This window comes from Mya arenaria, chromosome 2 (genome assembly GCF_026914265.1).
Source record: "Mya arenaria isolate MELC-2E11 chromosome 2, ASM2691426v1".
NCBI classification, from domain to species: domain Eukaryota; kingdom Metazoa; phylum Mollusca; class Bivalvia; order Myida; family Myidae; genus Mya; species Mya arenaria.
In genome coordinates, this window is record NC_069123.1 from 57,476,578 (window position 1) to 57,504,509 (window position 27,932).

At 35.4% G+C, this 27,932-nt stretch overlaps 2 protein-coding genes across 2 annotated transcripts; both read left to right on the forward strand.

Moving 5' to 3' along the window:
- The first annotated feature begins 2,745 nt into the window (after positions 1–2,745).
- On the forward strand, positions 2,746–6,572 carry LOC128223516 (sodium-dependent glucose transporter 1-like). The gene is made up of 3 exons (XM_052932796.1): positions 2,746–2,898; positions 3,530–3,821; positions 5,375–6,572. The coding sequence occupies exons 1-3, from the start codon at positions 2,779–2,781 to the stop codon at positions 6,439–6,441; spliced, it is 1,479 nt and encodes a 492-aa protein (XP_052788756.1). The 5' UTR covers positions 2,746–2,778; the 3' UTR covers positions 6,442–6,572.
- Positions 6,573–9,597: 3,025 nt separating this feature from the next.
- LOC128246678 (uncharacterized) lies at positions 9,598–15,341 on the forward strand. The gene is made up of 2 exons (XM_052965005.1): positions 9,598–9,715; positions 13,932–15,341. Exon 2 carries the CDS (start codon positions 13,947–13,949, stop codon positions 14,796–14,798), a length of 852 nt encoding a protein of 283 aa, XP_052820965.1. The 5' UTR covers positions 9,598–9,715; positions 13,932–13,946; the 3' UTR covers positions 14,799–15,341.
- Positions 15,342–27,932: the final 12,591 nt, after the last annotated feature.

The following is a 27,932-nucleotide window of genomic DNA, read 5'->3' on the forward strand; positions in this document are numbered from 1 at the left end:
CGACACAATGTTTGTTTACGTTTGCTAACAGCGCATATGAATACATTTTAGCTCGACTATCCGCAGAATAAGGAGGGCTATACTACTCGCCCCAGCGTCGGCGTCCGGTTAAGTTTTAAGGCAAGTTGGGATTTTCACTTATAAGTCCAATACCCTTCATTCAATTTGCTTAATACTTCACACAGATGTCCAGGGCCATCACAGAATGATGTTAGATAACTCCATATTATCCTTTATACAAATTATAGCCCCTGATTGAATATGGAACTTAGGTTAAAGTTTTAGGGCAGGTTGGGGTATTTATTTCATTTGACTTAATACTTCACACAGTTGTTCAGAACCATCACCCAATGAGGTTACATAACTCCATATGATCCTTAATACAAGTCATGACCCCTGATTGACTTAGGAACTTAGGTTAAAGTTTTAGGGCAGGTTAAAGTTTTAGAGCAAGTTAGGATTTTCTCTTATTAGTCCAATACCCTTCATTCAATTCACTTAGTACTTCACACAGTTGTTCAGGGCCATCACATAATGAGGTTAGATAACTTCATATTATCTTTTATACACGTTATGGCCTTTGATTGACTTAGGAACTTAGGTTAAAGGTTTAGAGCAGGTTAAAATTGTAGGGCATGTTTGGATTTTAATAAAAAAACACTTTTATACCCTTCATTCAATTGACTTAATACTGCGAACAATTAATGACGATCATCTTACAATAAGGTTACATATTTTCTTTTTATTTCTTTTGACAGGCACATTTTTATATTCTTAACTAAGTTTTCACAAAGGGAAAACTAGTTATTAAAATGACTTGTGTCATTGTTTGGGCGGGCTGGTGGTAGGGCAGCGTCAAAGTCACCTCATGTATGAAATATTTTTAGCTAGGTTTGACTTATAGTGACCAAACTAGGTATATAGGAAGAGTTTATGGAGACCTTTCATGGGATTGCGTTTGAGGCCCCTAGGATCAAGGCCAAGATAAAAGTTACTATTAATAGGAAAATGGTTTGTATTGAATAACTTGAGTAAGCGTTGGCATATTGCGAGCAAACTTGGTATATATAAAGAGTTTATAGAGACCTTTCAGGAGATTGTGTTTAGGACCCCCGAGAGTTATGTCACTGTTTACTTTTTTCTTTTTTTATTGCTTTTGACAGGCACACACATCATTATTGTGTTTACTTCTAAGTCAGGGGCGGATCCAGGAATCAACGTTAGAGGGGGCGTAGCTTAGGGGCGCAACCTTTTGACATGCACCCCTCCCTCTGAACCGAAAGTGTATGGCATAAACTGTTTGCATATGGATTGGGGGTTAAGCAATCAAGAAAAAATAACAATTTGTAGTTGGAAATGATGCATTATTGGCGTATTTTATTATTTTTTATCTCCTAAATTGACATAAAAAGTAAACTTTTACGATTTTAGACGGGGCGCGCGACGGATGCGCCCCCCTCTAAATCCGCTAGTGTAAGTCAAAGCGGCGTAGTCGAGCGCACTGTCTTACGACAGCACTTGTTCTGTAATGCGGTTACCTCAATTGTATAATTATAACACTATTAATGATAAATATTGCATGGGTTTATATCACTCCTCCGTAGGTTATGTTATAAATATATTTTACATGTTATGGAATATACATTTTTCAAATGCTTATGATTCCTCAGTAATTTTAAAGCACCATTTTGTTAGTTCATTTTAAAAATGAACGTTTAAATTACGTCTACGTATGAAGTGATAGTTCAACTAGGGTGAAATTAAATCTAATGTTGCAAAGAATTGTGTAATATTTGTCAATATAATTTATACATACTCATATAATTAAATGTTGTTTGTTGAACATGTATTGGGTGATATTTTACGGTGTTTTTTTCCAAGACGTGAATGCCATTTAAATGTGTGTTTAGCAGGTTGAAAAGCACGTGTATATGTATATTTGTATAATAATAATATGAAGCAACTCTATAACCTGTTATGTTTTGATATTTTTTTTTTCGTTTGCATTAAAACTTAGTGATTAATAAATTAAGTGACAGCATTGTATGCGCTTAATTAATGTGCAGTGTCCCTAAACGTGGCTGCGTAAAACATAAGTTTACGTTTAAATCGTTATTTTAAAGCAGTTCACTTTGGATTCAATCTTTTTATATTAAAGCTATGAAGCAAATTAAAGAACGTGTGAGAAGCCATCGGAAGGGAGCAGATGCTTAGAAATGAATGATTGGATCCTGATTTCCAAGCCAGTGAGGACCATTAGATAACTTAAGTTTATATCAATCAGTGCTCTTTTTCATCTCGATATAACTGCTCTTTTTCATCTCGATATGACAGACAAAATATGCTGCAAGATACTACACTAGAATGTTTATAATAAAATCAGCGACAATCACCCGAACTTCTCCTTAACATAGTATGGTTCCCGAGGCAGGCGCACGACCTATACCGTTAACTCCTGTTTCTGCCCCTGATATATATATTTATATGTTCCGTATTTAAAGCAAATTTTAAATTCCTATCTCATTATATTTATTGAGGAATTGTCAGGTACTGGACCACACAATATCATTTGTCATACATATATATAAAGATATAAAATAGACGTCTTTGGCTTATATGATTGTCACTCCATACAGTCTATTTGAAGGTGCACGGTTTTTGTTCTCAGCAACAATATTATGTTATAAAGGCAGTCGACTGTGATTAGGTACAGGCATATGCTGTTTAGTCATTTCTTCGCTGGGAACTCGTATCGAGCACATTATACTTATATATAAAATGGATACAGAAACTAAAAAGGAACTAGAGTTCCAGGATATCAATGCTGGAAAAGCTAGTAAAAGTACTGTGGCAAAGGTCACTGAAACTGGATTTCTCGTGGCAACGTGGCTGGCTCTGGTGAGATTGAACCGCACTTTAAAATAATGTAGTCAAATGTATTTATATTAACACAATTATTTTCCTGTACGTATATATATATATATATATATATATATTTCTTAAGCGCCCGATATCAGATGATATTGGGTGTGTGGGCGGTTGATGTCTGGACTCCCAGGCCTCATTATAGATAAACGCTAGAAATACCATCGTTTTAATTTTTCATTGGAAGAGCCGTCACGTCGGCGTCGATCCTATGCACAATCGGGTCACATGAGTTACAAAGAAAAACCTGAATATTTTATTTAAAATGTTAATATTTGCAAACATTCCGAATTTCTTTCTGCACAAAGTGCGATACTTAAATGCAACCGTTGCAAGTGTCACTTTACAATTTTATGTGTTTGCAATAATAACGGTATTGAATTTATATGAAATTACAAATGTATGTGCATTCGTTCTTGATCCTGCATATATACATATCTCACTCTGTGATTTTAAGGCATATATGCGTTACGCTTGCCACTTTAATGCCAATATCCGGTCATTAATACCCGGCAATATGACATAATGATCAAGATGATGCGATGAACAAATATTCCTCAGTGAAACATGTCAAAGAAGTATTTCGTCTTTCTGTGCTTTTTAGGGACTGTATTTGGAAATATTCGGGCCGACTCAGAAGGATTTGGTGCTGAAACTAGGCACGGACTATGAACATATCGCAGTCGCCATTTCCGGTCGTAGCGTGGGTCTGTTTCCGGGATGCGTACTGGGCGGGCTGTTGGTGGACCGGTTCGGACGCTGGTGTCACGTTATGGTGGCAGTTTGTCTCGATATCGCCGCCGTCGTCACAATGGCCATCCCCTACTCGCCAAGCGTCGAGCTGCTATGGGTGTTTTGCTTTATCGGCGGTCTCGTGGAGTCCGTTATCAACATAGGTAAATACTAATGGCTGTATTGCACAATCATTATACAGAGTAATCGGAGGGTAAAGACAACTCAGTCGTAAAACAATGTCAAAATATTTTCTTGCTGCATAGAATATCTTTTTTCATTTAGACATTTGAAGTTCAATTTTGATGTGTGAGACGCGTACGGTAACCACTTTCTTCCCGGAACGCGCATTATCACATGAGATCACTCGCAATATACTGGAAATTGTCGAATATGACGTTTCGATGCCATAAATGACGTCAAACCACGTGTGAGACACGCATAAAAGGAATCAAGCTGAGTATAAGGCAAAAAGTTCTTTATTTCCGCTAACATCTCCAAAATAGGGTAGATCTCATTTCATTAAGAGAATCGGGATTCAGCACCAAGCGGACTGATATCAGAGCATCTATTAAAGAAAAAAATAAAGATAAAATAGCTGTGTCACTTGTGAAAATATTTTCTATGACCACGAGTGAAATACAATACGATATAGCTCTGAAAAAAATCATTGTATTTCAAATGTCATTTAAGATAATCCACAAAAAATAGCATACTCATCATACATCTTCTGGTACTGTAAGCAAAGAATTTGTATTCGATTTCGTTGCGCCTCGTGAATTCCGAAGACAACCTCAACACGCAGTGTATATAGCCCTACATTGAATCGTTGATGGCGTAGTTTTACATTTGACATTTTACAAAAAAAAACATTGACTGTGTGTGTATACCACGTGATCAATTGCGTCATAAATGCTACGTCGGAAGGCAATACTTCGCTTCGAACGAAGACTTTAAACAAAGATTACTTTCCTATTCCTTCACCATTTTAAATGAAACATAGCGCAGTCTACGCCGCTTACGGAGCCCCTCTTTCGGTCTTTTATCAGAGTCTGATTGAGAGTGTAGTTTCTTAAAACACTTCAACAAACTTTTTCCCAATACGGCCGTCTGACGGAGCACTGTCAATATATTATTAAACGAAGGCGTGGCTCTTTAAGCGGCATAGACTTCCCTTTGTTTTATTTAAAATGGTGAAGCAAAAGAAAAGTCATCTTTTTATATCTTTGATTAAAGTCTTCATTTTAAGCAAAATGTTGCCTTCTGACGTATAATATATGACGTAATTTATCACGTGGTATACACACACTGATTGATGTCTTGTGATGTCCTTGTTGATAGTTTTCGGTAACGTAATACAATTTTTAGGATGCCGTTAAATTGCGATTGCGCGTTAGTCTTCTGAGAAGTAAGCGGTTACCTTGTACTGAAATATAACTCTAGATCATGGATTTTTAAACAAATTATTTTAAATTAATACTGGTGAAAACCAAATTGAAAACAATCTCCTACTGAACCCTCAATGTATTTCGGAAGCATCGTTTATGGACATGCCTCAAACTTCGAACGGAATTTCATTAAATTCACGACTGAATGGTATTGTTGATTCTTTTTGTTTGTCCTCAGTACTTATAACCCTGCATTGAATCAGCTTGTTTCTGTAGTTTTTCATATAAGTATTCATCCTCTAAGGAAAGTTATCAATACTATTTTACAGCTGGACAAAAGTTGATTCTCAAGTTATGGTTGGAGAAATCTGCCACGCCAATGATTCTGCTGCATTCCGGTTACGGGATCGGCTCGTTCGTGATTCCACTCTACACCAACCCGTTTCTAGCCCTGGTGAAAACAGTTGACGTTCCTCTCGAAAACACGTACAGCAATGTGACTGAAATGCCTTACATTAACCACACTCTTTTATATACAAATGTTACACAGGAAACACAAATAATCAAGCAGTCCAGAATAGAATATTCCTACATGATCTCAGCCGGATTGGTCCTAATACATTCCCTCTCATTTTATTTCTTTCAAATTCGAGAACGTCAATTTCAAGACGTAAACTTGGAAAAAACTATTGGCAAAAGCATTAAACCTGAAAAAGACAGATCTCTTATCGAAATGGTGAACCCCGCCACATGTACGGGGGGCCGAACCTGTTATGGAGTACAGCTATTCTTACTCATATTCCTGTACTTTGCGAATGCCGGCGGCGGGGAGAGGGTGGTGGCCAACTTTATCCGCAGCTTCTCCATTGACCAGCTTCAATTCTCCAACGACGACGCTTCCTACATCAACACAGCATTCTGGATCAGCTTTACGGTAGGGCGGGTGGTGTTCTCGGTCGCCGCCAGGTGGGTGTCTATACGCATCCTGATATTGATCCAGACAAGCGGCCTTACTGTCATTGCCATTCTCATGAATATTTTCGCCAAGCACAACACCATGGCCCACTGGGTGTTGGTACAACCACTCGGGGTGTTTATAGCGCCGCTCTGGCCTTCCTGTGTCGCATGGACTGACTACCATATGGAGCTGACCGGAATTGGAATGTCGATTATCCTGCTAGGCGGATCTGTAGGTGGAATTTGCCACTTAAGGCTAATCGGCTACCTATACGAAAACTTTGGTCCTCAGACGTTCCTGTATCAAGTTATGGGCTATGCGGGTCTAGCGCTACTGTTAGCTGTCGCTCTCGATGTGGTTGGCTCTCAACATGGAAACAGGTTTTTGTGGAATAAAGCTGAACGCGAAAAAGAAGTAAACAATTCAGAGAGGTTATGATTTTGAATTAATCGGTTTTGTAGACATTACGGAGGTCGATAAGCTTAAATTATTTTGTGACACAACTTTGTATACCGAAATGCAACTGCATGTACATAGTATTTGAATGTGCCCTTGTTATTTCACCAAGATTAAAGCATTACATAGTGTACGTGTGTTTTTATTGTGTTTTACAACGATGTATCTGATAAGGCACCTCATATTTTTACTCTCGGATGACAGTTAATGTATTAATTTGTCATGAGAAAAAAATATTGAGGAAACCACGGCAGAATGATTGAACAATACATCAAGACGATTCAGAATTATAAAATTTAATTTAAAACATTTAAGTCGATTTTAAATCATAAATCAGGACGATAAGGTAATAGAAGTAAATTGGTCCCATGAGTTTACGATTTTTTTTAAAAATGATTTCCCATCTATAGGCGAAGAACAATGCGATATAATTAAGACTTTAAGTATGATATCAACGAAAAGGCAATCTATATCTCGCATCTTTGAAATGAAATTACGCAACTCCGTGAAGTAAATAAGAACCAGGAATTTAAAATAGCTGCGTCAGAAATAAACTGGAGTCCAGAACAGTCATAAGGCAACAGAACACAAGCCGGGCCTTGTTCTATGGACTCAATTAAAAGTTACAAGCATTACATTACAGCAAATAAGGAAACACAAACCAAACATTAATAGTATATGAAATAGACATTCATATTACAGTGAAAACATTTATATGTAATACAGCCAATAAAAAAGCAAGCAATGCTACATGCAGCACAAATCTAAATTTAGAACTAAATAAAGCATAAGCAAAGAGAAGGCAACAAAACAGAACACGGACCCTGTTCTTTGGACTCAATTAAGAGTTATTAACAGTAATATGTTTAAATATATATGAAATATTTTTCTTAATAATAAAGTCATTTAAAACAACTGGTGTTATAAAGTTAAGTATCCTAAATCATGCTTAATGTTTCAAGTGCCAATGTTCGCATCTATTTAATTTTGAGCGTAGGTACGTCGAATTTTTTTAACAAGTCTTCATAAGCTGAAACATAGTTATAGTACACAAAACGAAGCGCCTCTTCCCGCAGTTTTTACATCTGATTTGTATTTGCTTCCATGCTGTAATGTCAAGACATGGGACAAAAGTTAAAGGTGTATGTTTATTTGATTGCTGTTATTTTACAGAAGTTACTGATGTAAAGGTCAAATTTAAGCTTCTGGTCAATGTCAATCCCTTGCAGTTAAACTTACATCTGATACGTAATTTCAGTGGTACCTATTTTTAATTTTGGGTTTTCAGGATTATTGTCTTGCCTCAGACGATTGCTTCAAACTTTTCTTTTGTTGAAGCTCGCAGATTGGGTTCAGGTGCGAAAAATTCATGACGGTTTGCGCCATGTCACTTAATTAGAATGTGTGTCAAGAATTTTTATATGATTGTTTTATTATGTCGAAGATTTTTCTACGTCCCGACTTAGACATAACAAGTCTCGACTGTTTTATCATTAATCTAAAGTAACTCGAAATTTGGGACGATAATTGAAGTTCAGTCTTCTTCCACAGAAGTTATTGTTATAAACGAGATACGAGTTAAATGTGCGGTTTCTATCAAACTCTTCCTCTCAACAGACAAGAACGGTGTTTTCTTCGTTATTCATTGTCGTTTATTTTATGTATAATTTCTTATTAACTCAATTTTGTTATAGTGTTTTTCCAGAACTGTCATGTTGGAAACGAAGCCGGAAGTAGAAATTTTTACCTATTTTACTTTCATTTCCGTTTTGACGAAAACACCGTACTCCACTTAGCGTGAATGTATACTAACGTTTTTAACACGGGACTTTACATATTTTGAGGCAATGCTGTAAGTGCCCAATTATTAATCGATCAGTACGTCAATGTACATAGATTAATATAAATTAAAGTAGGTTGAAGACATCGACGATGGACCGTATATTTCAAAATCAGTGGGGTCAGATGCCAAAGAAGCCGATTGCTAAACATGTTGAAGGTATAACGTCCCACCGATGGCTGAAGGCTGCAGGGATTGCCGTTGCAATCGGACTTACTTCTGAACTAGTTTACTTTCTCCACAAACTACAAAAGGTGGAAGAAACGAAAATCAAAAGCTACTACTCACAACAGTGAAAATGAAGCCATAGAAAGAAAGCAAAAGATTATTCCTTTCAAATGACGGTGGTCTAACCTGTAAACATTACTTCTTATATACATGTACAATATTTTGCAAGTATTCACAGGCGAATAACTTATAACATAAGTGTCTAAAATGTGAAGTTATATTATAAATATTGCATGTGCGACTGCTTACATGATACGTTACACTTTTATGTAGCTGTAACTACACATATTTCATCAACTTTGATTATTATTGTCATATATTATTTGACATAAAAATAAATATCTATTATGATTAATGATTACAGAAACTCTCGTTAAAGGTATGAGTTGTGTGCCTGATTGCTGCAGTAAATACACGTTAGTAAAAATTGGCTCTGGTAAGTTACTTTACTTTGACCTGCTGTGCTTTGCACAATAAGTAATTCACTCCACTTGATGTGCAAAGTATAAACTATAAATAAAAAATAGTTACGACTGCAAGAACCGTTTTTTACTAATTCATGTTTACTTCTTTAATTCATTTATATGTTTTACCGACATTAAAGGCATCGACGAACGGACAGACAACTCCCCGTACTTTCAGCACCACACGGTTGTCGTGATTGACGGGCACACCCTTCTCACTGGCTCCTTTAACCGGTCGCGTCAGACCATTTCCGGTGACCAGGAAAACCTGCTGGCGCTCAACAACCGCCGGATCGTCCGACTGTACGGTCGCGAGTTTGAGAACTTGTGGCGACAGTTTGACCCACGCAATCACACAGATAGTGCTTTGCAACGCAAATCTGAGGTCCCTTAGGTCGAAACCTGAGCTGTAATCATATCTTAGGATTTAGATTGCTTCATTATTTCATTTAACGCGATTCTGTGTCTTCCCAGAACTACAGGCATTTATTGCATTGCTGTTGACTAAATATAGTTTCTATATCTAGAGGTTATTCATTGATATGTACGTGCCAGTAGGACACATTTCATGAAGTAGAGCTATTGTTTGATCATGTCGCAGGACATTTTTTAACTGAATACTTCCTTATGCCTTTGTCCTAGATGCATTGATGTGTTACGCTATCAGCTTATTTATCTAATCTTACAACTTCGTGAAACGATTTTGGGATTCTAAAAGTTGCAGGTAAAATAATTTCATTATTATCAGTGTGTGTGCGTTTACCATTATATACATATGTTAATTATGCCAAGTATGCTAGCCTTTCTCTCAAAGATATTAAGGGATTAAATGTTCAAAAAACATATTTAAAGCACTTCCTCAATACAAAACTTAGAAAGTGGGTGGGGTAAATTCATTTTTAAAGATTTTTTACATGAAAAGAGGTATATGATTCGGTGTAATCTATTACAAACTGTTTGAATAAATGTTAAATTTTGTTGTTTTATTTTGTTTTTGTTTCACTATAATTGCTCCTTTAAAAACATACGAATTTGTTAAAATACTTCAAACCTACAAAGAGATACTAACGAGTAACGTTCAGGTTAGAACAAAAACTAGCAGATTTCTTAGTTAATTATTTATGACAACCTATAGTTTTGTTTCGTATAATAGTCTCATAATAGGGATTTACATTTCGTTCATGTTTTTTTTTTTAGATAAAGCTTGTTTTAAACAATCTGATATAACTTCTATTGTCTGATATCAGGTTTGTCTGATATCACGTTTAGGGTAATAATACACACCAAAGCATACTTAACAGAGATGAGTTATTTGATATTTCCTTTTGATATTCATTTACTGAAATGTGTTCTTTCTGGCCTTTAAAGCATAAAACTCGTCACAGAACCCAAACACTTACAGCTGCACTCTAACAAATTTAGCATTTTGACAACTATTTTATTTTTGCCTTGGAATAAGACATATTTTGCGTAAATATCTGCAAACGTGTGATAATTATAATTATTTATATGAAAAACTACAGAAAAAGGCTCAGTAGCCAAACGTTTTAACATAAACCCCGTTTAATGGCACAGGGTAAACGCCAAAGACATAGAACACAAAAACAAAAATCACAAACAAGAAACATGGAACAACAGCATAAAACTCCACAAACAACACAGTGCATATATAATATATAAAAAACTAGGTGTGTTAATCAAGGATTGTTAGGTACCGCCTTGGAACGGTCAGTAAAATGTAAATTTACTGAGGGTTTGCGTGCACAACTTCACTCTTATCCCAATCCTGAATAAAGTAAAAAAGGTAAAAGGTAAATCTTATCAAAGTATGCATTAATTTGAGGAAACTTAATAATAAAACAAATAATAATAAACTCATAGGTAAACCCCAAGTACTTCAATGATAGGGGATCCCAACTCCATCTGCAGACGAAGGAATACAATTCAAGGTACCTAATGCAAACACTTTTCAAAGATACGATGCATGCGCAGTTATTGTTTGAAACTATAAGCATCACACACAGTGTGCCTTAGCAAATACAAGGTTTTAAACTGTGTTATCATATAATTTCATAAAAGCATCATTGTACTAAACTGGGAACAAACAAAGAAAACATTAAATAAAACACTGCTGACAAAATATCAGATCCCAGTTTTTCATATTAACGGTCGATGATTTTTGGCTAAAAGCGTTACTAACGCTTTAAGAAAAACGCATGAAATATCAATTTTTGATCACAAATATGAAAACTTACAATCTTATTTTTGTTAGCAGTCTTATATCACTGGTTTGCATGCATTTTCGCAAAAAATGGCTCGTTCCAAAACAAAAGATAAAAAAAAATGTCAAAGAGTTCAAATAGTGAGGGTGCAGCTTTAAGACAAATATGATAATTCTAAATGTATTGTCAGTATATATCCACCAATGGTATACGGTTATATAGACCCACTCCAACTTACACGTACTGAAATTATCAAATAAAACATTTTTCACATTTTAAGAAGTCTAATTACGCTTCGTTCTTCTGTTGGTTTTTCATTAGTTAACCAAACCTTTTTCACACATGTCCCCAACCTCACCCCGCTATTTTAAATAAACCTTAAGGCATGTCGGAACAACCTCGTTTCATTCTTCTGTCGACCGCACATGTCTTACTTCTTGTCTTCTCCTTCTGTTCACTTTATCAAATGCTTTCTGCTCTTGTCATTAGGCCCTCAGAGACAAACCATACTACTTTCTTTATCACACAGCAATCACATGAAAGTGTATGTTTCAGTCTATAGACTTCGTGTGGGTATGTTCGGTTTCTACCAATTGCGATGTAAAGGTACCAAAAGTCTGAGCAATTCCAAACTGGTTACATGGCTATGTATGCTATTGATTACTTCTGGTGACATCCTGGTCCCATGTCCAATTTAAACATGACAGCATCGACTTCGATGTCCACGTCCGGCTTTAATTCAAATCTGTCAATTTTGCATTACATAAAATCGAAATTGTATGCTGAACTCAATCAGTTTGACATCTAGGTATTACCAGACACATGGTTAAATAACTCTACTTCGTATGAAGATCTTCTTGACCCAAACTATGTATTACCATACAGGAAAGAACGTCCTACTGAAAGTCACGGAGTAGTTATGATCTACGTTAAAACGGGTTGTTCTGCTTTGCGCCGACCGTATATTGAGCTTAAGGATATAGAATGCATTTGGTCATAAGTCATTGTTGGGCAGAAACATTTCCAGATTTCTGGAAACTCATAAAAAATTCAACGCTACACAAAACAAAAGCACGCAGCACTCCGTTACTCAGACACAACAATCAGCTTTAATAAAAGGACACCTTGGGCAAAGCAAACATTCTAAACTCTTTCTTCCAATCAAAAAGCAGTCACGATAGTTCAAATCAAATAGTGACTCCACTTGAAGTTCGAGATTGCATTTGTATTATAAAAAGGGGTAAAACTTCTGGTCCTGACCTTATTAAAAGTGTTGTTTTAAAGGAAGTCTAAAATAAACTGTCGACTATTACAATAGTAATAACCCCTGATAAAGGAAAGTTGGGTACAGCTTTCCGGTTCTCAAAAATAGGTACTTACCTACCCTATTTGTTTTCGATATTTTTATGGAAACAAAGACACTTTTTTCGTCTAACTTCTTGTTTGCAGAAAAACACAAAATTTATACCACAATTCATAAGTTCCGAGGATTATATTATGAAATACACACATGGGCGTTTACAAATATGTATTAAACCAGAATAATACAGAGCGGTGCTACAAACCGAAGTTTTCTGGAAGGGGATATTATGTGTTGGCGTTGTCAATTATTTCGTTGTTCCGTCCGATAACCTCTTTTCTGACCGGAACAACATTTTGGTAGGGATAAGTCAGATAATGATACAATTTTGGTCAACTATTTGTTCAAATATTGACCGCTTGTAGATTTGGGTCACATAGGGTAAAAAACATGGCCACTAAGTCAAATCTTAGAAACATCTTAGGAGCAAACTAGAAGCATATATTATCCAATGTGTATCAAGCTTAAAAAGAAGATTTCCTTGGATGAACTCTTGAACAGTCTTAAATGTGGTCGGTCACATATGATAAAAATAGGTCACTAGTTCAAATCTTATATTTACCTATCCGAATCCATATCAGCGGAACCATATCGTGGTACCCAATGGTTAGATAATGTTCAAACATGAACAGAATGTTTCCCGAGATCAACTCTTAATCGCGTGTAAAAGTGGGCCACTTGGGGTCAAAAACGAGGTCACTATGTCAAATCTAAAGAAAATCTTGGGAACAAATTAGAGACAATACATCTGGTCCAATTTATGAGACTTTATTAGAATGTTTTCCTTATTGAAACCATTGCCTAGTTTGAAAATGGGTCACATGAAATCAAATACTAAGTAACGAGGTAAAATCTTTGAAAAAACCAATGTCTAAAACAAATATTGGTATTGATTGGTCAGATATTGTTCAAACTGTGGTCAGTTGGAATGTTTCCCTTGATGTGATCTTGGTAGATATACTGGTTATAGTCGTATAGCATGTTTCGGTTAAAACATTTCACTAAAACTTTCATTCCATCTTGCATTGCCTAATAAGGTAAGAATATCAATCCAGAGACGTTGCTTGTTTAAGTATGTTTTAATATTATTACACATTAATTACCGTTAATAACTGACCATTTTTCAGATATTCTTGATGTGAATTTTCGCGGGGATTGCCGTTAAACCAAATTTGTTGCAAGTGTGATTTTTTTTAATACATTTCGGCAGACTCCATGCTTCTAATTTATAAGACAAAACTTGCCAAAGAAAGTGTCGAATAGACTTAGGCTTGGAACGATTATATTATTTGTAAATATACTGAAAGTAATTGGAAAATTACACGTATTTCATGTATTTTTCTATTATAATATTTCAGGAATTATCAGTTGAAATGGAAGAGTACAAAAGTCGAAAAAGAATATTTGTCCGCATATTTTCAAACCCCCATCCAACAGATGGAACATCTGAATATTTTAAGTTGCCCGGTGAAGGTGAAGGTTTTGACATAGATGCTGATCAAATAAAGAATCTGTTCATGAAAAGGTATACGTTGACCAAAAAAGATGTCAAAATACTCCTAAACTATACACAAAAAGAGGTGCAGGATACCTTGACGGATTGGGGAAAACCTGGAGGTCCTGCAGAATGGTACGATTACTTCTTTTTCTTCTTTCTGGGATATGCGCAAGGCGGAGAAGACCCAAACAATTTGCAGTTTTATGATGACTCTTTGTCACTGGAGAAAATTCATGACGCCATTAAAACGCTAAAACCATATGCAGGAAAGCCAAAGATATTTATCATTCAATCGGACAACTTGAATCTTATTCCGACAACAAAAGTGCTTAAAGGCCCAGAGGACAGGAAGGTTGAACCGAGAAAGATTCCACAGGATGCGGATAGGTTGATAATACATTCAGACATTCCTCAGCTGTTTGCGAACACATCACACGAGCAATATGTAAAGCAGATTAAGATACAAGGCGCAAAGGCCGGTGAGTCAACCAAAGTTCTTCCAAAATGTTCTTTCTTGATTCAAGCATTTATTTGCGTGATGGAGAATGAAAAATACGCAGACGTAGATCTCCTCACGCGCACCTGTCACATAAACGCGCTCATGGATACCATGGTTACGAACATCTGCTTTCACTACGGGGAGGATGAGAAAGTCAAGGAGAAGCTTACACTTCCATTGACCACGACCACGCTGACCAGACAGGTCAAACTGAAGAAGAATGAATAAAATGGCACCTTGTTGGCAACATATTTACTTCGTCGTCAACCACCGTGCAATCAAGACTGTAATTGACGATACTCAGCGAGTTAAACACATGTTAATCCTTAGAACCAAATTGATATTGTGAGCAATGTCTAACTGGATGACGTCATCAGCAATTACGCGAGTGTGTTCTTACGAATGCAGTTTAGTGTCTTGCTGATGGATTACCACATGGAATTTTGTCATTTTGATGGGTGTGGAAATAGATATATTACCTCTGTAAATTGGACCATTGAAAATATTGTAAAATTCACAAGAGACAGTGAGTGAGATTTGATGTGAAATCAGTGACTGTGTGAACTGAGCATTGCTGGCCAACTGCCTAGACTGAGCATTGCTGGAGAACTGCATAGACTGAGCACTTAGCCAGTACGAAGTAAAGATTCACCGAAGTACAGGATGTTGGACATTTCATTGTGTTAATTGGGAGTATTGTGGCTATAATTTTTAAACTATTGCAATGTTCATGTGTACCGATATTTGCATAATTTAATACAGAGAAACATGCATATTGTTGTAATTTCTAGACGAGATATTTGCTAGTGTTGTGATTATGAACCGTGTGTTTGGATAAAACCCAGATTTCCTAACCATTTGTTTCATTGTGGAGTTTGTTGATATCGACGGTTACAAATTAACAACACAAGTCCTTTGGTCAAACGGCCAACACTATGTTTGTTTACGTTTTCTGACAGCGCGTATGAATACATAATACATTATCTGTATTGCGGTTAGCTCATTTGTATAATGTTTACACGAGTTATGTACGAACAGTTATTGCACGGGTCTATATCACTCATGAGCAATAAGTTATGTTATAAATGTAGATATCTTTTTACATTTAATAGTGTGTACATGTTTTTTTCAAATGTTCATGATTCCTCAGTGGAAATAAATTTATTATTTGTAATTAAAGCACCATTTTCACAAGTAAGATTTAAAAATGAATGTTAACATTGCGTCTACGTTTGAAGTGATATTTCAACTCGGGTAAACTTTAATCTTATATTTCAAAGATATGTGTTATATATGTTTATATAATGTATATATACTCTTTTAAATAAAAACGTGTATGGGGTGATATTTTACGGTGTTTTTCCAGACGTGAATGCCATTTAAATGTGTGTTTAGCAGGCTGATAATCACTTGTATGATGTGTACATTTCTATAATTATGATATTAAGCTCAACATGTTTAGCTTAATAAGGTTGAGATTTAATGACATAACCTGTTATGTTATGATATTCTTTTTCGTTTGCAATAACACAAAGTTATAATTAAATAAAGTTACAGCAATGTATAAGATTAATTAATACGCACTGTCACTACACGTGATGGCGTGACACATAAGTTTACATTTAAAAATAATTTTTAAGGCTTTTGATTAAGTCTTTTATATTAAAGCTAAGCAAATTAAAGGACGTGTAAGAAGGCATCGGAAGGGAGCAGATGCTTAGAAATGAAAGATTAGATCCTGATTTCCAATCCAAGCCAAACTAAATGAAGTTTGTTCTTCCTGAGCTTAAAAGAGATGTGTGGCTATTGTTCTGAAATCATAAAGTTAACAGAAAACTAAGAAGGAGAACAAACCTGGTTTTGGGCAGCACTGATATGTGTGGGCTGAAGTTATGCCCATAACTTGGAACTCCTCAGGAACGGCACCAATACTGCTGGTGCTGTCTACTGCAAAGTCTTCATCTTGGAGATAAAGCCCTATCTGTTCAAGATGTAACGTCTCTTGTGGTAGAAACTGGAATGTATGATGATAATTATAAATATACATTTAGTGAGACAGTCGACTTCAATAATCATAATTAAATGTGTTTTCTGACCTTTTAGCTGTTGTTTTACTGTAATTTTAATTTAAGGATGTGGCTAACTGTTAAGCATAGTTTATTAATTATTAAATGATGGCTGTCAAGAATTTCCAATTGTCCATGGAATGTATATTTATGGAAATGCGAGACAGTTTTAAAGGGCTGCAGAGCAAACTGAATAAGTAGTTTGGAATATGAACGAACTCATTGCATCTCTTTGTGTGACAAATGAAAGCATGTATGTTACAAACATTTACATTTGATGCTGATCATGCGTTCCAAGCAACTGCATGTACAGAGTATTTGAATGTGCCCTTGTTATTTCAGCAGCGTTAAAGCATTACATAGTGTATGTGTGTTTGAAGTTGTGTTCTACAACAATGTATCTGATAGGGCACCTCATGTTTTGCGGTCGGATAACAGTTAATGTATTAATTTGTTATGAGATAGAAATCTTTAGGAAACCATAGCAGAAGGATTAAAAACAATCCCTTTAGTCGATGAAGATATATAAAATTTAATATAGAACATTTTAGTCGATTTTAAATCATAAACCAGTAAATTGGTCCAATGATTTAAGGTTACTTTTAAATGATTTGCCATCTCTGTTCGAAGAACAATGCGACAAAATATAGACTTTAAGCATGCTATCAACGAAAGGCAATCTATATCTCGCATCTTTCAAATGAAATTACGCAACTCCGTGAAGTAAATAAGAACCAGGAATTTAAAATAGCTGCGTCAGAAATAAACTGGAGTCCAGAACAGTCATAAGGCAACAGAACACAAGCCGGGCCTTGTTCTATGGACTCAATTAAAAGTTACAAGCATTACATTTGCGTTTGGTAAATGAGTTTTTACCAGTTGTAGTCTTTTTAGTAAGGGTACCTGTAATATATTTGAAATATTTTTTCTTAACCTTAAAGCCAGTTCAAACAACTGGTGCTATAGAGTTAAGTATCCTAAATGTTTCAAGTATCAATGTACTCATTTTTCTAATTCTGTGCGTAAGTACGTTAATTTTTTTAACAAGACTTCAGAAATTGAAGCATAGTAAGTGTATACAAAACAAAGCGCCATTTACCACAGTTTTTTCATCTGATTTGTATTTGCTTCTTGGCAGAAATGCCAAGACACGGAACAGAAGTTAAAAATAGACGGTATAAAACTATGAAAGTATGTTTAATTTATTGCTGATTTTAAACAGACGTTAATGATGTGAACGTCAAATGTAAGCTTCTAGTCAATGTCAATCCCTTGCAGTCTAACTGACCCCTGATATGTAATTTCAGTGTTACCTAATTCAAATTTTGGATTTTCATAATTGTTTTCTTACCTATGTCGATTGCTTCAAACTTGCCAGGATGTTCTTGCATTTTATTCAAATAAAACCAGTCAATAAGTATGTTGCTTTTATGTTGTAGAACGGATATTTATTCTGCAAAAGACTTGTAAAAGTATTGTATAAAGTTCCCTTGTGTATGAACAAAAATATATCATTTATAAAAACTTAATAAAATGCAGAGGACCTAGTATCGATCCTTGCGGAACATCTTGAGTAACGTTGGCCCATGAACTTACACTATTTCCTATTTTAGTTTGATGTTTACGGTTGGTGAGATATGAATGCAGGGATGTTAAGGAAGACCCTGTCAAGCCACATGCAGACAGTTTTGCAAGCAGTATATCATGGGAAGAACAAACCAATACGTATGACAGGTCCTTCAATACAGCTCAGCAGCAACATATTTATGTTTATCCAAAGCCTGTCTGAAATCATCCCGCAGCTTAAGTATGGCTGTCTGAAAACCATTGCCTTTCTTAAAACACACAATAAATATTTGACCTCAGGATTAAAAAAATGCTGTTAACTGTTCTGAGATTACCTTCTCAAAGATTTTGAATGTGATAGGCAAGTTACTTACCGGTCTATAGTTTGATTTGAGCAAAGCATCGATTATATTTTATAAAGGAGTTACCTGTCCCTGTTTGAGTTTATGTTGAAATGTATTTGCTTATATTGAAAAAAATCACTAGAGTGGTTATTGGCTCAACAAGTGAAGGTTTGCTTAGTGTTTCAAGTTATAAAGATAATTTGGTTGAACCAGTATTTCTTTTGATAATATGAAAAGTTCAATACGCATATAATAGCAAGTAGACAGCTACTCTCAAAGGTATCATGATTGTCGTTGTTTGTAAGAATGAGATAACAAGAATAAGTCCTACAAGCAAACAAAGTAAACATTTATAGAATGGAGAAGTAAGCATAAATGTGTTTTTTTCTAAGCCTCTCTCCTGTATGTCATTAGAAGAATTAACATGTGGTGTGCAATACTATAAATACCAGAACTGACATGTTGACATATTTAATTCATTATGCACAATAATACACTAAAGAAGAATAAACATATGCATTTCCTGAATATTATTTACAATGGATGGCGTAACATGGCGTCATCGAGAGGCAAAAGGAAACTAATTATATGTATTTCTATGTACATAAAATTAAAGAATGGTTTGACATTGTTTAGTGTGGAAAATAAAACAGAGGTGACGGAATAGAACGGAAAGAGGGAAATTTAAGCGAAGGATAAGTTGCTTAGCCTAGTCATAGACGATGAGTATGTTCGATATTGGAATTAGTTCGTAAAACGTTTGGTGTTAGCGATAAGTGTTCGTACTTGGTGAAAGATATGATTGTTGATACTTGAGGTGTAAGATTTTTCTCCAAACTATAAAAGATGTATCGTAATTGTGTTAAGGCCTCACCAAAGTGATAACTTGTTCAACGGATCTTTTCCAAAAACTAATGGGGGGAACCAGCGAAATAATAATAGAAAGATTTGTTTTGCATTTTGCTAAAAAGAGGAGCGAGCGAAGAGCAAACCAATAATACATATATATATATAGTAAATTTTACTCAAATTTTATTCACGTAATAACTAAACAATGATATTGTAAACAGAACAAGGATAACATCCAGTGAAAGAATGATAACACTACAATATGATTAGTAGCGTTTCTTTAAATGCTTTTGTTGAACATTTCAAGAAAACTCTCAGATAAAGCTCAGGTCGAGGATGCCGAAGAAATTGAGTCTTTCTTGCATTACTTCGATGAACAACAACACATACATGAGACTATGTACAGTGAACTAAATTCGGAATTTACTGTCATTGAGATTCGAAAGGGCATAAAACGCTTAAAACGAAATAAATCTGCCGGTATTGACAATGTTTTGAACGAATATTTTCTTGTATGATTGCATTATTCATATGACCTTTTGGATAATAAAGTTTGTTGTGTTTACGCGAGAAACGAAGAGATAAGTTTTGAAAGGTTCAAGGAAAGTAGCCATTGGTTAGCCAATACGTTGATGTGAAAGCAGTTATTTTGAGACTTCCCTTAAAATAACACCATTAATTAAATCAGGACCCCTTTCTAGAATACGAAGGCAATTTTCCGGTGAGTTTGGTTTACGGTGCTAGAAGGATTGTAATGATTTGTATTATTTGGATTGCTTTTTACTTGGAAAAAAGTGTTTAGAACGTTTGCTTTGTCGAAGGTGTCTTCATATAGTTAAGTGTTGTGTCCAAATGACGGAATGTTACCTGTGTAGCCTTGTTTTTTTATCAGTTTCCAGAAATCTGAGGATTGGTTTGATGAAACACTTAGTGCTTCTGCAAGTTTGTTAACATGATCTTGTTTTGCTGAGCGTACAAATGTGTTTCTTTGATTTCGTATGCGTTTGAAGGTGGATTTTTTGTTTTCCTTGTTGTGTTTGTGTGTTCAATGTTCACTAATGTGATATAATAAATAAGAAACACAAGTGTGCTCTTACTATTTGTTATAAACTACGCTAAGCAATGTAAACCAACATACTGACCAAGAATACTCAGCATGCAAGAAGGATATGAAGTATAGTATGTTTCTAGAATCTGCAACAGTGGACATGTCTAAAGAGATTTTTGTTTTGTTTATCGCTAGTTTGTAACCTCAAGACGCGATTTACGGAGTTCATTGTGAAGGATCTGATGTTCGAATGGTGACAATTTTGTAAGGAATACATTCGCGAAACAACAGCATTAAATGGTTTTTTAAATAGACGTGTACACATCTATATTAGGATCAATACATGAATTCCAATTAAATCTTCAATAAGAGCACGCCTTCTGAGTATTACCAAATTGACCTCTTAAAGGCAGGAGTCGTTACTTTTTCGTATTTAAGATAGCAATAAATAAGACAATGATAGTGACACAATTGATCTAAGAAATATCTGCCTACTCCTGAAAACGAAATTATGTCAGAAATAAAACTATTCTTTCTATAATTTTGATGTTTTGAAAGACTAGGATGGTTGTATGGATTAAAAGTATAACCATTGCCTATAGGTCCAGCAACGTAAGTGATATAGTCATTGATTACAACAGCATCATCAGGAGTTTGAGATACAATCTTATCATTCTCATTAAAATCAATTTGAAGTTTTATAGGTTTTGCTAAATTGTACTACAGAAATCTGTTGATTTGCAACTATTATCTAAGTATGGCTACTTCCGTGGCAGTTTACCTTTTTATATTGTTTTTATATAATTAATGACCTCTCATATTGATGTGTTAATTCCCATATCTGAATGCTGAATGTCGAAAGTCGTATCGTATGTATTTCAAACTTCATAAAGTGATATAAACACATACATAGTGAATTAACATAAAATAACAAATATGAAATACTAGTATATATGTATCTATAATGGACTTCTCGGGTGATAAGGTAAGCCGAACAGAAACAATAGTCCCATTCAATAAAATAATTTTAATATATCCTAGTATTTTGATTTAATTCAACAACTCTATATATCGGTACACATACGTATAACTACAATTATATTATTATATATAATTTTCATTTTTTATTTCAAAAAGGAACAAATGCATATAAAATGGAATTCATATTTTATACCTGTTGAAATACAACATAACCAGTTTTTTCTTCATAGGGTTATAATTATCTACAAGTTTGAATTGTTAAAGGATGAACTGAAAGTCTAAGTCTACATACGAATAATCGTACACTTTAAGGTAATAGATCTAAATAATGCTCATAGTCACACGCCTTTTTGAATTCTTTATTCGAAAACAATACAGGTCTAACAAGAGATCTATACCATTCTTGTTAAAAATAATGAATTGTTCTAGTTTTAAATTCGCTCAAGAATGACTTCACACTTATAACATTAGCTTTATAAAACATAAGCAAAACAAAAGTTTGCATCAATATAAAAATAGCGGATATCTATGAAGCATCCGATCAACATTAGCTCTATATTTTCAACATTTATGAATTATTTCAATTGCTTTTGACCCGGGCTCTTAATTACGAAAAATCTTAAGTCTGGGTGTAGACTCAAACTAAAAAAAAATATTTATTAAAGAACAAACTATAATGTTTATGTAAATAATGGTAAAACATTCAAATAGTTAATTAATTCAGCACAATCTTCCATCAATACTCAACTGGAAGGCAAGTTACAATGAAATGAAGATTTGCACTTGTGCCTGAACTCAGCCTGGAGCCTGTTCGTAATCATGGCCTCGTGTATTCCCCCAAATTTCAAAAGGTAATAAATTTAATTCAGTTTAATCAAATTGTGTCCTCCACTCCAAGTCTCTTCGATAACATACTTTAATTAAGCAAATAGACTAAAAGCAAAGAACGCACAGAACTTAGTCATTTAGTATGCAGCATCAGTTAATGATTCTTAAAAGTTTGAAGTTCTTGAAGTTTGTTCAAATCGTGCCCTTTGGTCAGGATTGGCTCCGTTCCGGGGTTGATCGTTTGTACATGTACCTTCAGAGTGGAGCGCAAATTTAAAAATATATTTTCCTGAACTAATTTAGCACATATCTTTTATGTTTGGTTTGAAGCATCGACCCTTAAAATTCGGATGTAATAAAATGACAACAATATAAGGTTAAATGGATGAAAGTCACCGAGCACTAACAAAACCTACCCGTCAATAGTGTGTGTGTCTAACAGGAGTGATAAACTTTACAACAGGATAACATAATCTTCAATTATGACCAGACTTAAGACATTAGATATCGTTCAAATTAAACTAGATTGTGTGGTAGTATTGACCTCGGACGGACAAACAGACGTGAGAACAAGAAAATGTGGTTTTGTGTCTGGATTTTAGCATTGTTATCTCATTCTTCAGGGTTAAATGTCAATTATAAACGCGGACGTCTTAATATGGTAAATCGTATACTGGGAGATGGAATGAGCCTCTTTATGACGTCTATGGAGACAGAGCTGGGTACACGCGGTAAAAATAAAAGCAATGGCGAAATATCGGGAGACGTCTGCTGTTCAGATGCACAATGGGAAACGTCAGCATTATTGACGTCAGGTGACGTTAATTACGACGCAAATACGTTCTTTGCGTATTTCAACGGTACGGGAAAAATAGCGTTTGACCGACAACGCAAGAAGTCCTACCTGCGCTTTAACGTCACAGAATACACGCCTTTATTTCCTCAACCGGGCCATGAAACGTTAACGGCGATAAAAGATTATGAAAAGGTACAAGTGTTCAGTTATAAAATTTCAAACAGATTAGTACTACTTGGCTAATAGATATAACCCGATAGTTAATTTTGAGCCGGTGAATCAAACACGTAACGGTTGTCACCAGAGTGTCTAATAACTTTCATGTGGGTCATTGGTTTGTTTGGTTCATATTTGCGATCAATGTCTACATTTTCCACAGGGTGTGATGTACCAAATCTACACGGACGGCACGTGTGAAACTCAGCCCGTGCCGAAGGACATGGGCTTCGTCTGTGTTCCAGGTACGCTAATTTTATAGGAAATGTCTTATTTACACTCTATGCTTTATGGATGAAACCTTTATAAAAACACTTTTGGATAAAGCTAACAACTTGAATGATATGATTTAAGGTCCTTTTTAAAATTTTATGTAAAACATGCAGGTATTGTCTTAACTTAAGGATATAAGGATAATAAATTGTACTGGTATTTAGTATTCACGATATTCTCGAAAAGGGAACGCACAGAGGCTTGGCTCAGGGACGCTCGGCCCTTCCAACGTCACAGTGACGTCATACCGCTACACGGTCCACATGGATAACATCGCAGTCACAACCACCGCTACCGTCACGAAAACAGGCACGTCAGCATCATGTATCGCGCTGTAGCGTTCATTCAGTCCACTTTCAGTGAATTATTTGCATTTTGTTTTCGCTAAGGGTTAAAAATCTAAGAAATCAGAATTGTAACTTTGCATTCAAACTTGTTAAGACTCAAAACGTAAAGTACTGCTGATGGGATTGTTTTGTTTTAAAGGAGAAATATTCCAATGCTCCTCGTTCTGTACATTATTTACAAATATTACTAGTAGTTATTAATATATTCAAACATCATCCCTGTTCTTTTGTGCGCTTCAGGCCCGGATGTGTGTGAGCCAGTTGCCGTGACCTACTTTACCCAGGGAGCCCCAGGGACGCTCTACAACCTTGACGTCATCGATTGGAAGCCGGATGTTACCGACCCGTCCATCTTTATCCCACCACCATCTTGTGGTGGCAATTAACTTCAAACAGGCTGCAGCTTACATATATAATAGTTTGGAACATAAATGATCGCAATCACCACTGATGTTTTGCGTTGACTACAAGTTATACGTAAGTTGGAGACAGAGGAGAAAGCTTTGTATGTTGACATTGAATAGTCTCCACGGCTGCCAATCATGTGGCTTAAACGAATTGTTCATTTTATAATATTTACATCCGTACTTGATTTTCTGAACGATAAAAATTGAGTTCATTTTGCATGAACCGGTCGAGTTTCGTGACTTTTGTAGGCGGAGTTTGGCAAGAAAGCACGCTCTGATTGGGCGCTGGTGAATCATAATGCGTAGTGATCTAACTACGATCTACTTTATTGCTAAATATAGCAGGGCACATGTTCTGTTGTATGCCGGCTTGTTTACATGTTTCTTTTGATGTTTTACGAAGAATTTTAATGAAAGACATTATTTTCTAGAAATATCATTTGAAAAATGCTTGACTTTGCATAACATTTTGATGTTGCTATAACCTCCAAGCTTTCTAGGCACAAGCGGAACGATTAAAAACTTGATCCTTCTTTTTAAGAGAATAAATACACAGATAGTTTAATTACTTTTACTATTTTGAACTTAAGACTGTATTTTGTAATAACAGTTTACGTTGATTTGAGAGCGATTGTCTGTGTGATATGTTAATTTGATTTGAAAACCTACTTTTTAATAATTAAAACATTTTTTTTTCTTTTCTTTGAGTTATAGTTGACGGACTGGGTGATGGGAAATGTAATATTAAGTAAAGAGCTATCGATGTTTACTTTTCTGCTAAACATCATCATGTAGAGAAAAACTAATGATTTAAATTATCAAAAATTACATTAATATGCATTGTATATATTGTTAACGCTGCCTTACATGTTATCGTATAAACGGCATTGTCTATCATCAAAGACATCAAAACAAAATGCAAAACATATCACAATGAAACACTATGATTTCATTTAAATCGTACAGAATGTAACATGCTAGGGTCCACATCAGTTTCGTTTTGAACATGTGAAAGAAACATAGTAACAGTTCCGGCAATTTGGAAATGACCAATAGTCTTGAAACTTTCAATTTGTCTTAGTTTGGCAGTTTGACAAGCGTCCATCATGTTTAAAGATTTAGCTGAACATTCCTTCAAGTGTAAGTGGCTAGCTCAATATTACACATGTTGTGTGAGTTCCATGATAAAGTGATAGAGGTGGTTCTACATTTGTGTAAAATAGCCAACCATGAATTGTATGGCTCAACTTAGTCATGCTTTGTTACGCTCAAGTTCCTAATGTTCATGAAAAACAGTTGGGATTAAAGTTAATAATCAATACTGTACTTGAGCCAGCAATTGTAGTTAAAAAATGGATCGAGTTTAACAACAAACTAGTTTTAAAACTAAAATGAAAGCACAATCAAACGGCTTTCGATTGTTCCGAGTTATTATGGGTTATGTCACCCATGTCCAAGTTTGCCGCATTCTCTCGCTGTTCTCAATCTCTCTTTATGTTCCTTTTAAAGCATCCACATATATTGACACTATATATAATTATTTTCGCTTCGGCAAGTCAAACGGATGGTCTGGATTAGCGCGTAAACAACTTCATAACGTCATTTCTGTTGCACAAGCATGTAAATTCCGTTGCAATAGCGTGATAGCAATATTATTTTATTACGGCGAAGTTTTCTTTAAGATAACGAGACAATATATAAGTTTCGTAAGAATAAAATGTCTTCGTTTGTTGTTGTTTTTCGGGCTTTTTGGTTCACCTCTAAGTCCTCAACTGCCTGTCTTTTGCCCCCCCACACACACACCCTGCCTTCCGCTGGTCATCGCAGCGTCTGGTTGTACTTCGAAAGGTTACTTGACTGTTGGGTAACTACCAGGCGCCATTTTCACTATCATCCTTAGTCTGAGTTTAAGATTCAGAAAGGCAAAAAGTGAATTTTGTTGTAAAAATTCTATAACAGGAGAGGAGCAAAGATGCTTAAAATTGTGGTACCTGTTGTGCATATTCAATTCTATAATCAAACAGGCTTCTTTTGTCACACGTTGTCATACTATAGATATTTTGAAACTATCAAAAAATCAGTTTTCTGAGGCTCAGTCTCAAATTCCGACTCACAGCCCCTGTTGCCCACTAGGTTTTGTTGGAGCAGCACGGTTCTGTTTCTGCTTGTAGAGGATTGAAGCCCGGATGTTTATTATTGTGTAGGTCCTCTCCTGGTTTGGCTATTCCCAGGTTATGTTTTCATGTGTGTGTTTGACGATGTGCCACTCTTCGTAGTTATTGAGTTTTTACTATTTCAGATGGGTATGAAATACCAGAAGGTATTTCAAAATCGCGAGGCCACACCAATGTTTGAACCTGGGTTGTCTCGCATGCTAATCCAGCGTCATACAACTAGACAAATATCCATGCTTTCGATTATGCGAATACTTCTCTCGTATTAATCCCTCAAATAGAAAGGAGTACAATTCCTCATTGTTGTAACAACCATCAATACGCGACTTTACGATATATAGTTGCATTGCTTGTGCACTCAAGGTGACGTTGAGCGGACACGTTTTGCATATCCGACACATCCGTGTATGACATGCATCTGTGGCTAGCGTCATACACTTTCGACTATGCAATCGTCCTGTATAACACACTTAGTCATTTTTTTCATCACTATACGAACCTTGCATATTCATATAGAAAACTTTGGTAGAAAAATGTCATTTCTTGTGTTATGTACAATGAACATTATTATAGAATTTGAGCGTTTGAAAATGTAGCAGACGTAGGATATTAGACGATCTTTTAGAGAATCGATATAAGTGTAATATACCACTTGAATAATTTCTATGAATAATTTCAAGATATGTTGGGCACAGAAACTGTTCAATAAATCGAATTCCATATCATAAAATCATTTAGCTTTTACGCGTATCAACAAAATTCTATTAGTCAATACATTCACTTTCAGTTATAAGCTTGCTTTTCAACAGTAACAGTGTACATACACATTCAGGGTATGCTTAATTACTTAGTTGTTTCTACATCTGTTAAAACCATATCGACATGTATCTTGCAGAAGTATTGTATAAACGGCCCTTTTGTCGGAAGATGAACAATTCATCGGTTCGCCAACTTACCATGTAAATCGCATTCATATGCCCTCAATGATTTTTTTTCTGCAAAGTAATGTAACAATTTAACTAACAAACCATGAGAACTGCGGCAATAACAATTAAACAAATACTGTGCATGTCGAAGAAAGTGGGCCTTAGAATATGGGCGTTAGAATGTCACACAATATTCTAATTAAATATTAAAACCATAAAAATTTACCGGCACTGGTCGACCCTGCAGAAAGTTGGTTTTCTACTTGATCAGAAGAATGATCGCTTGGTTGGTAGCCGTGAGTTTCTGGTAGAATACTTCAAGATATATAACAATAAATAGATATGTTTTCAATTGAACACTGTCGAAACCGGGGTTAGCTCTATTTTTGACCGATAACACCATAAAATCGTTCAAAGCTATATATTATTATAGAATGTATATGAGGATAACTGAACAACACGACATTACAAACTTGCTGTTTTGAAAGTGTGAAAGGTATGCTATTGTGTGTTCATTTGCTTTTTATTTGTAAAAGAAAGC

Coding starts and splice junctions, on each gene's coding strand:
- LOC128246678 (XM_052965005.1), top strand. CDS start 13,947: ATGGAAGAGTACAAAAGTCGAAAAAGAATATTTGTCCGCATATTTTCA.
- LOC128223516 (XM_052932796.1), top strand. CDS start 2,779: ATGGATACAGAAACTAAAAAGGAACTAGAGTTCCAGGATATCAATGCT. Junction 2,899..3,529: donor TGGCAACGTGGCTGGCTCTG/GTGAGATTGAAC, acceptor TGTGCTTTTTAG/GGACTGTATTTGGAAATATT. Junction 3,822..5,374: donor GGAGTCCGTTATCAACATAG/GTAAATACTAAT, acceptor ACTATTTTACAG/CTGGACAAAAGTTGATTCTC.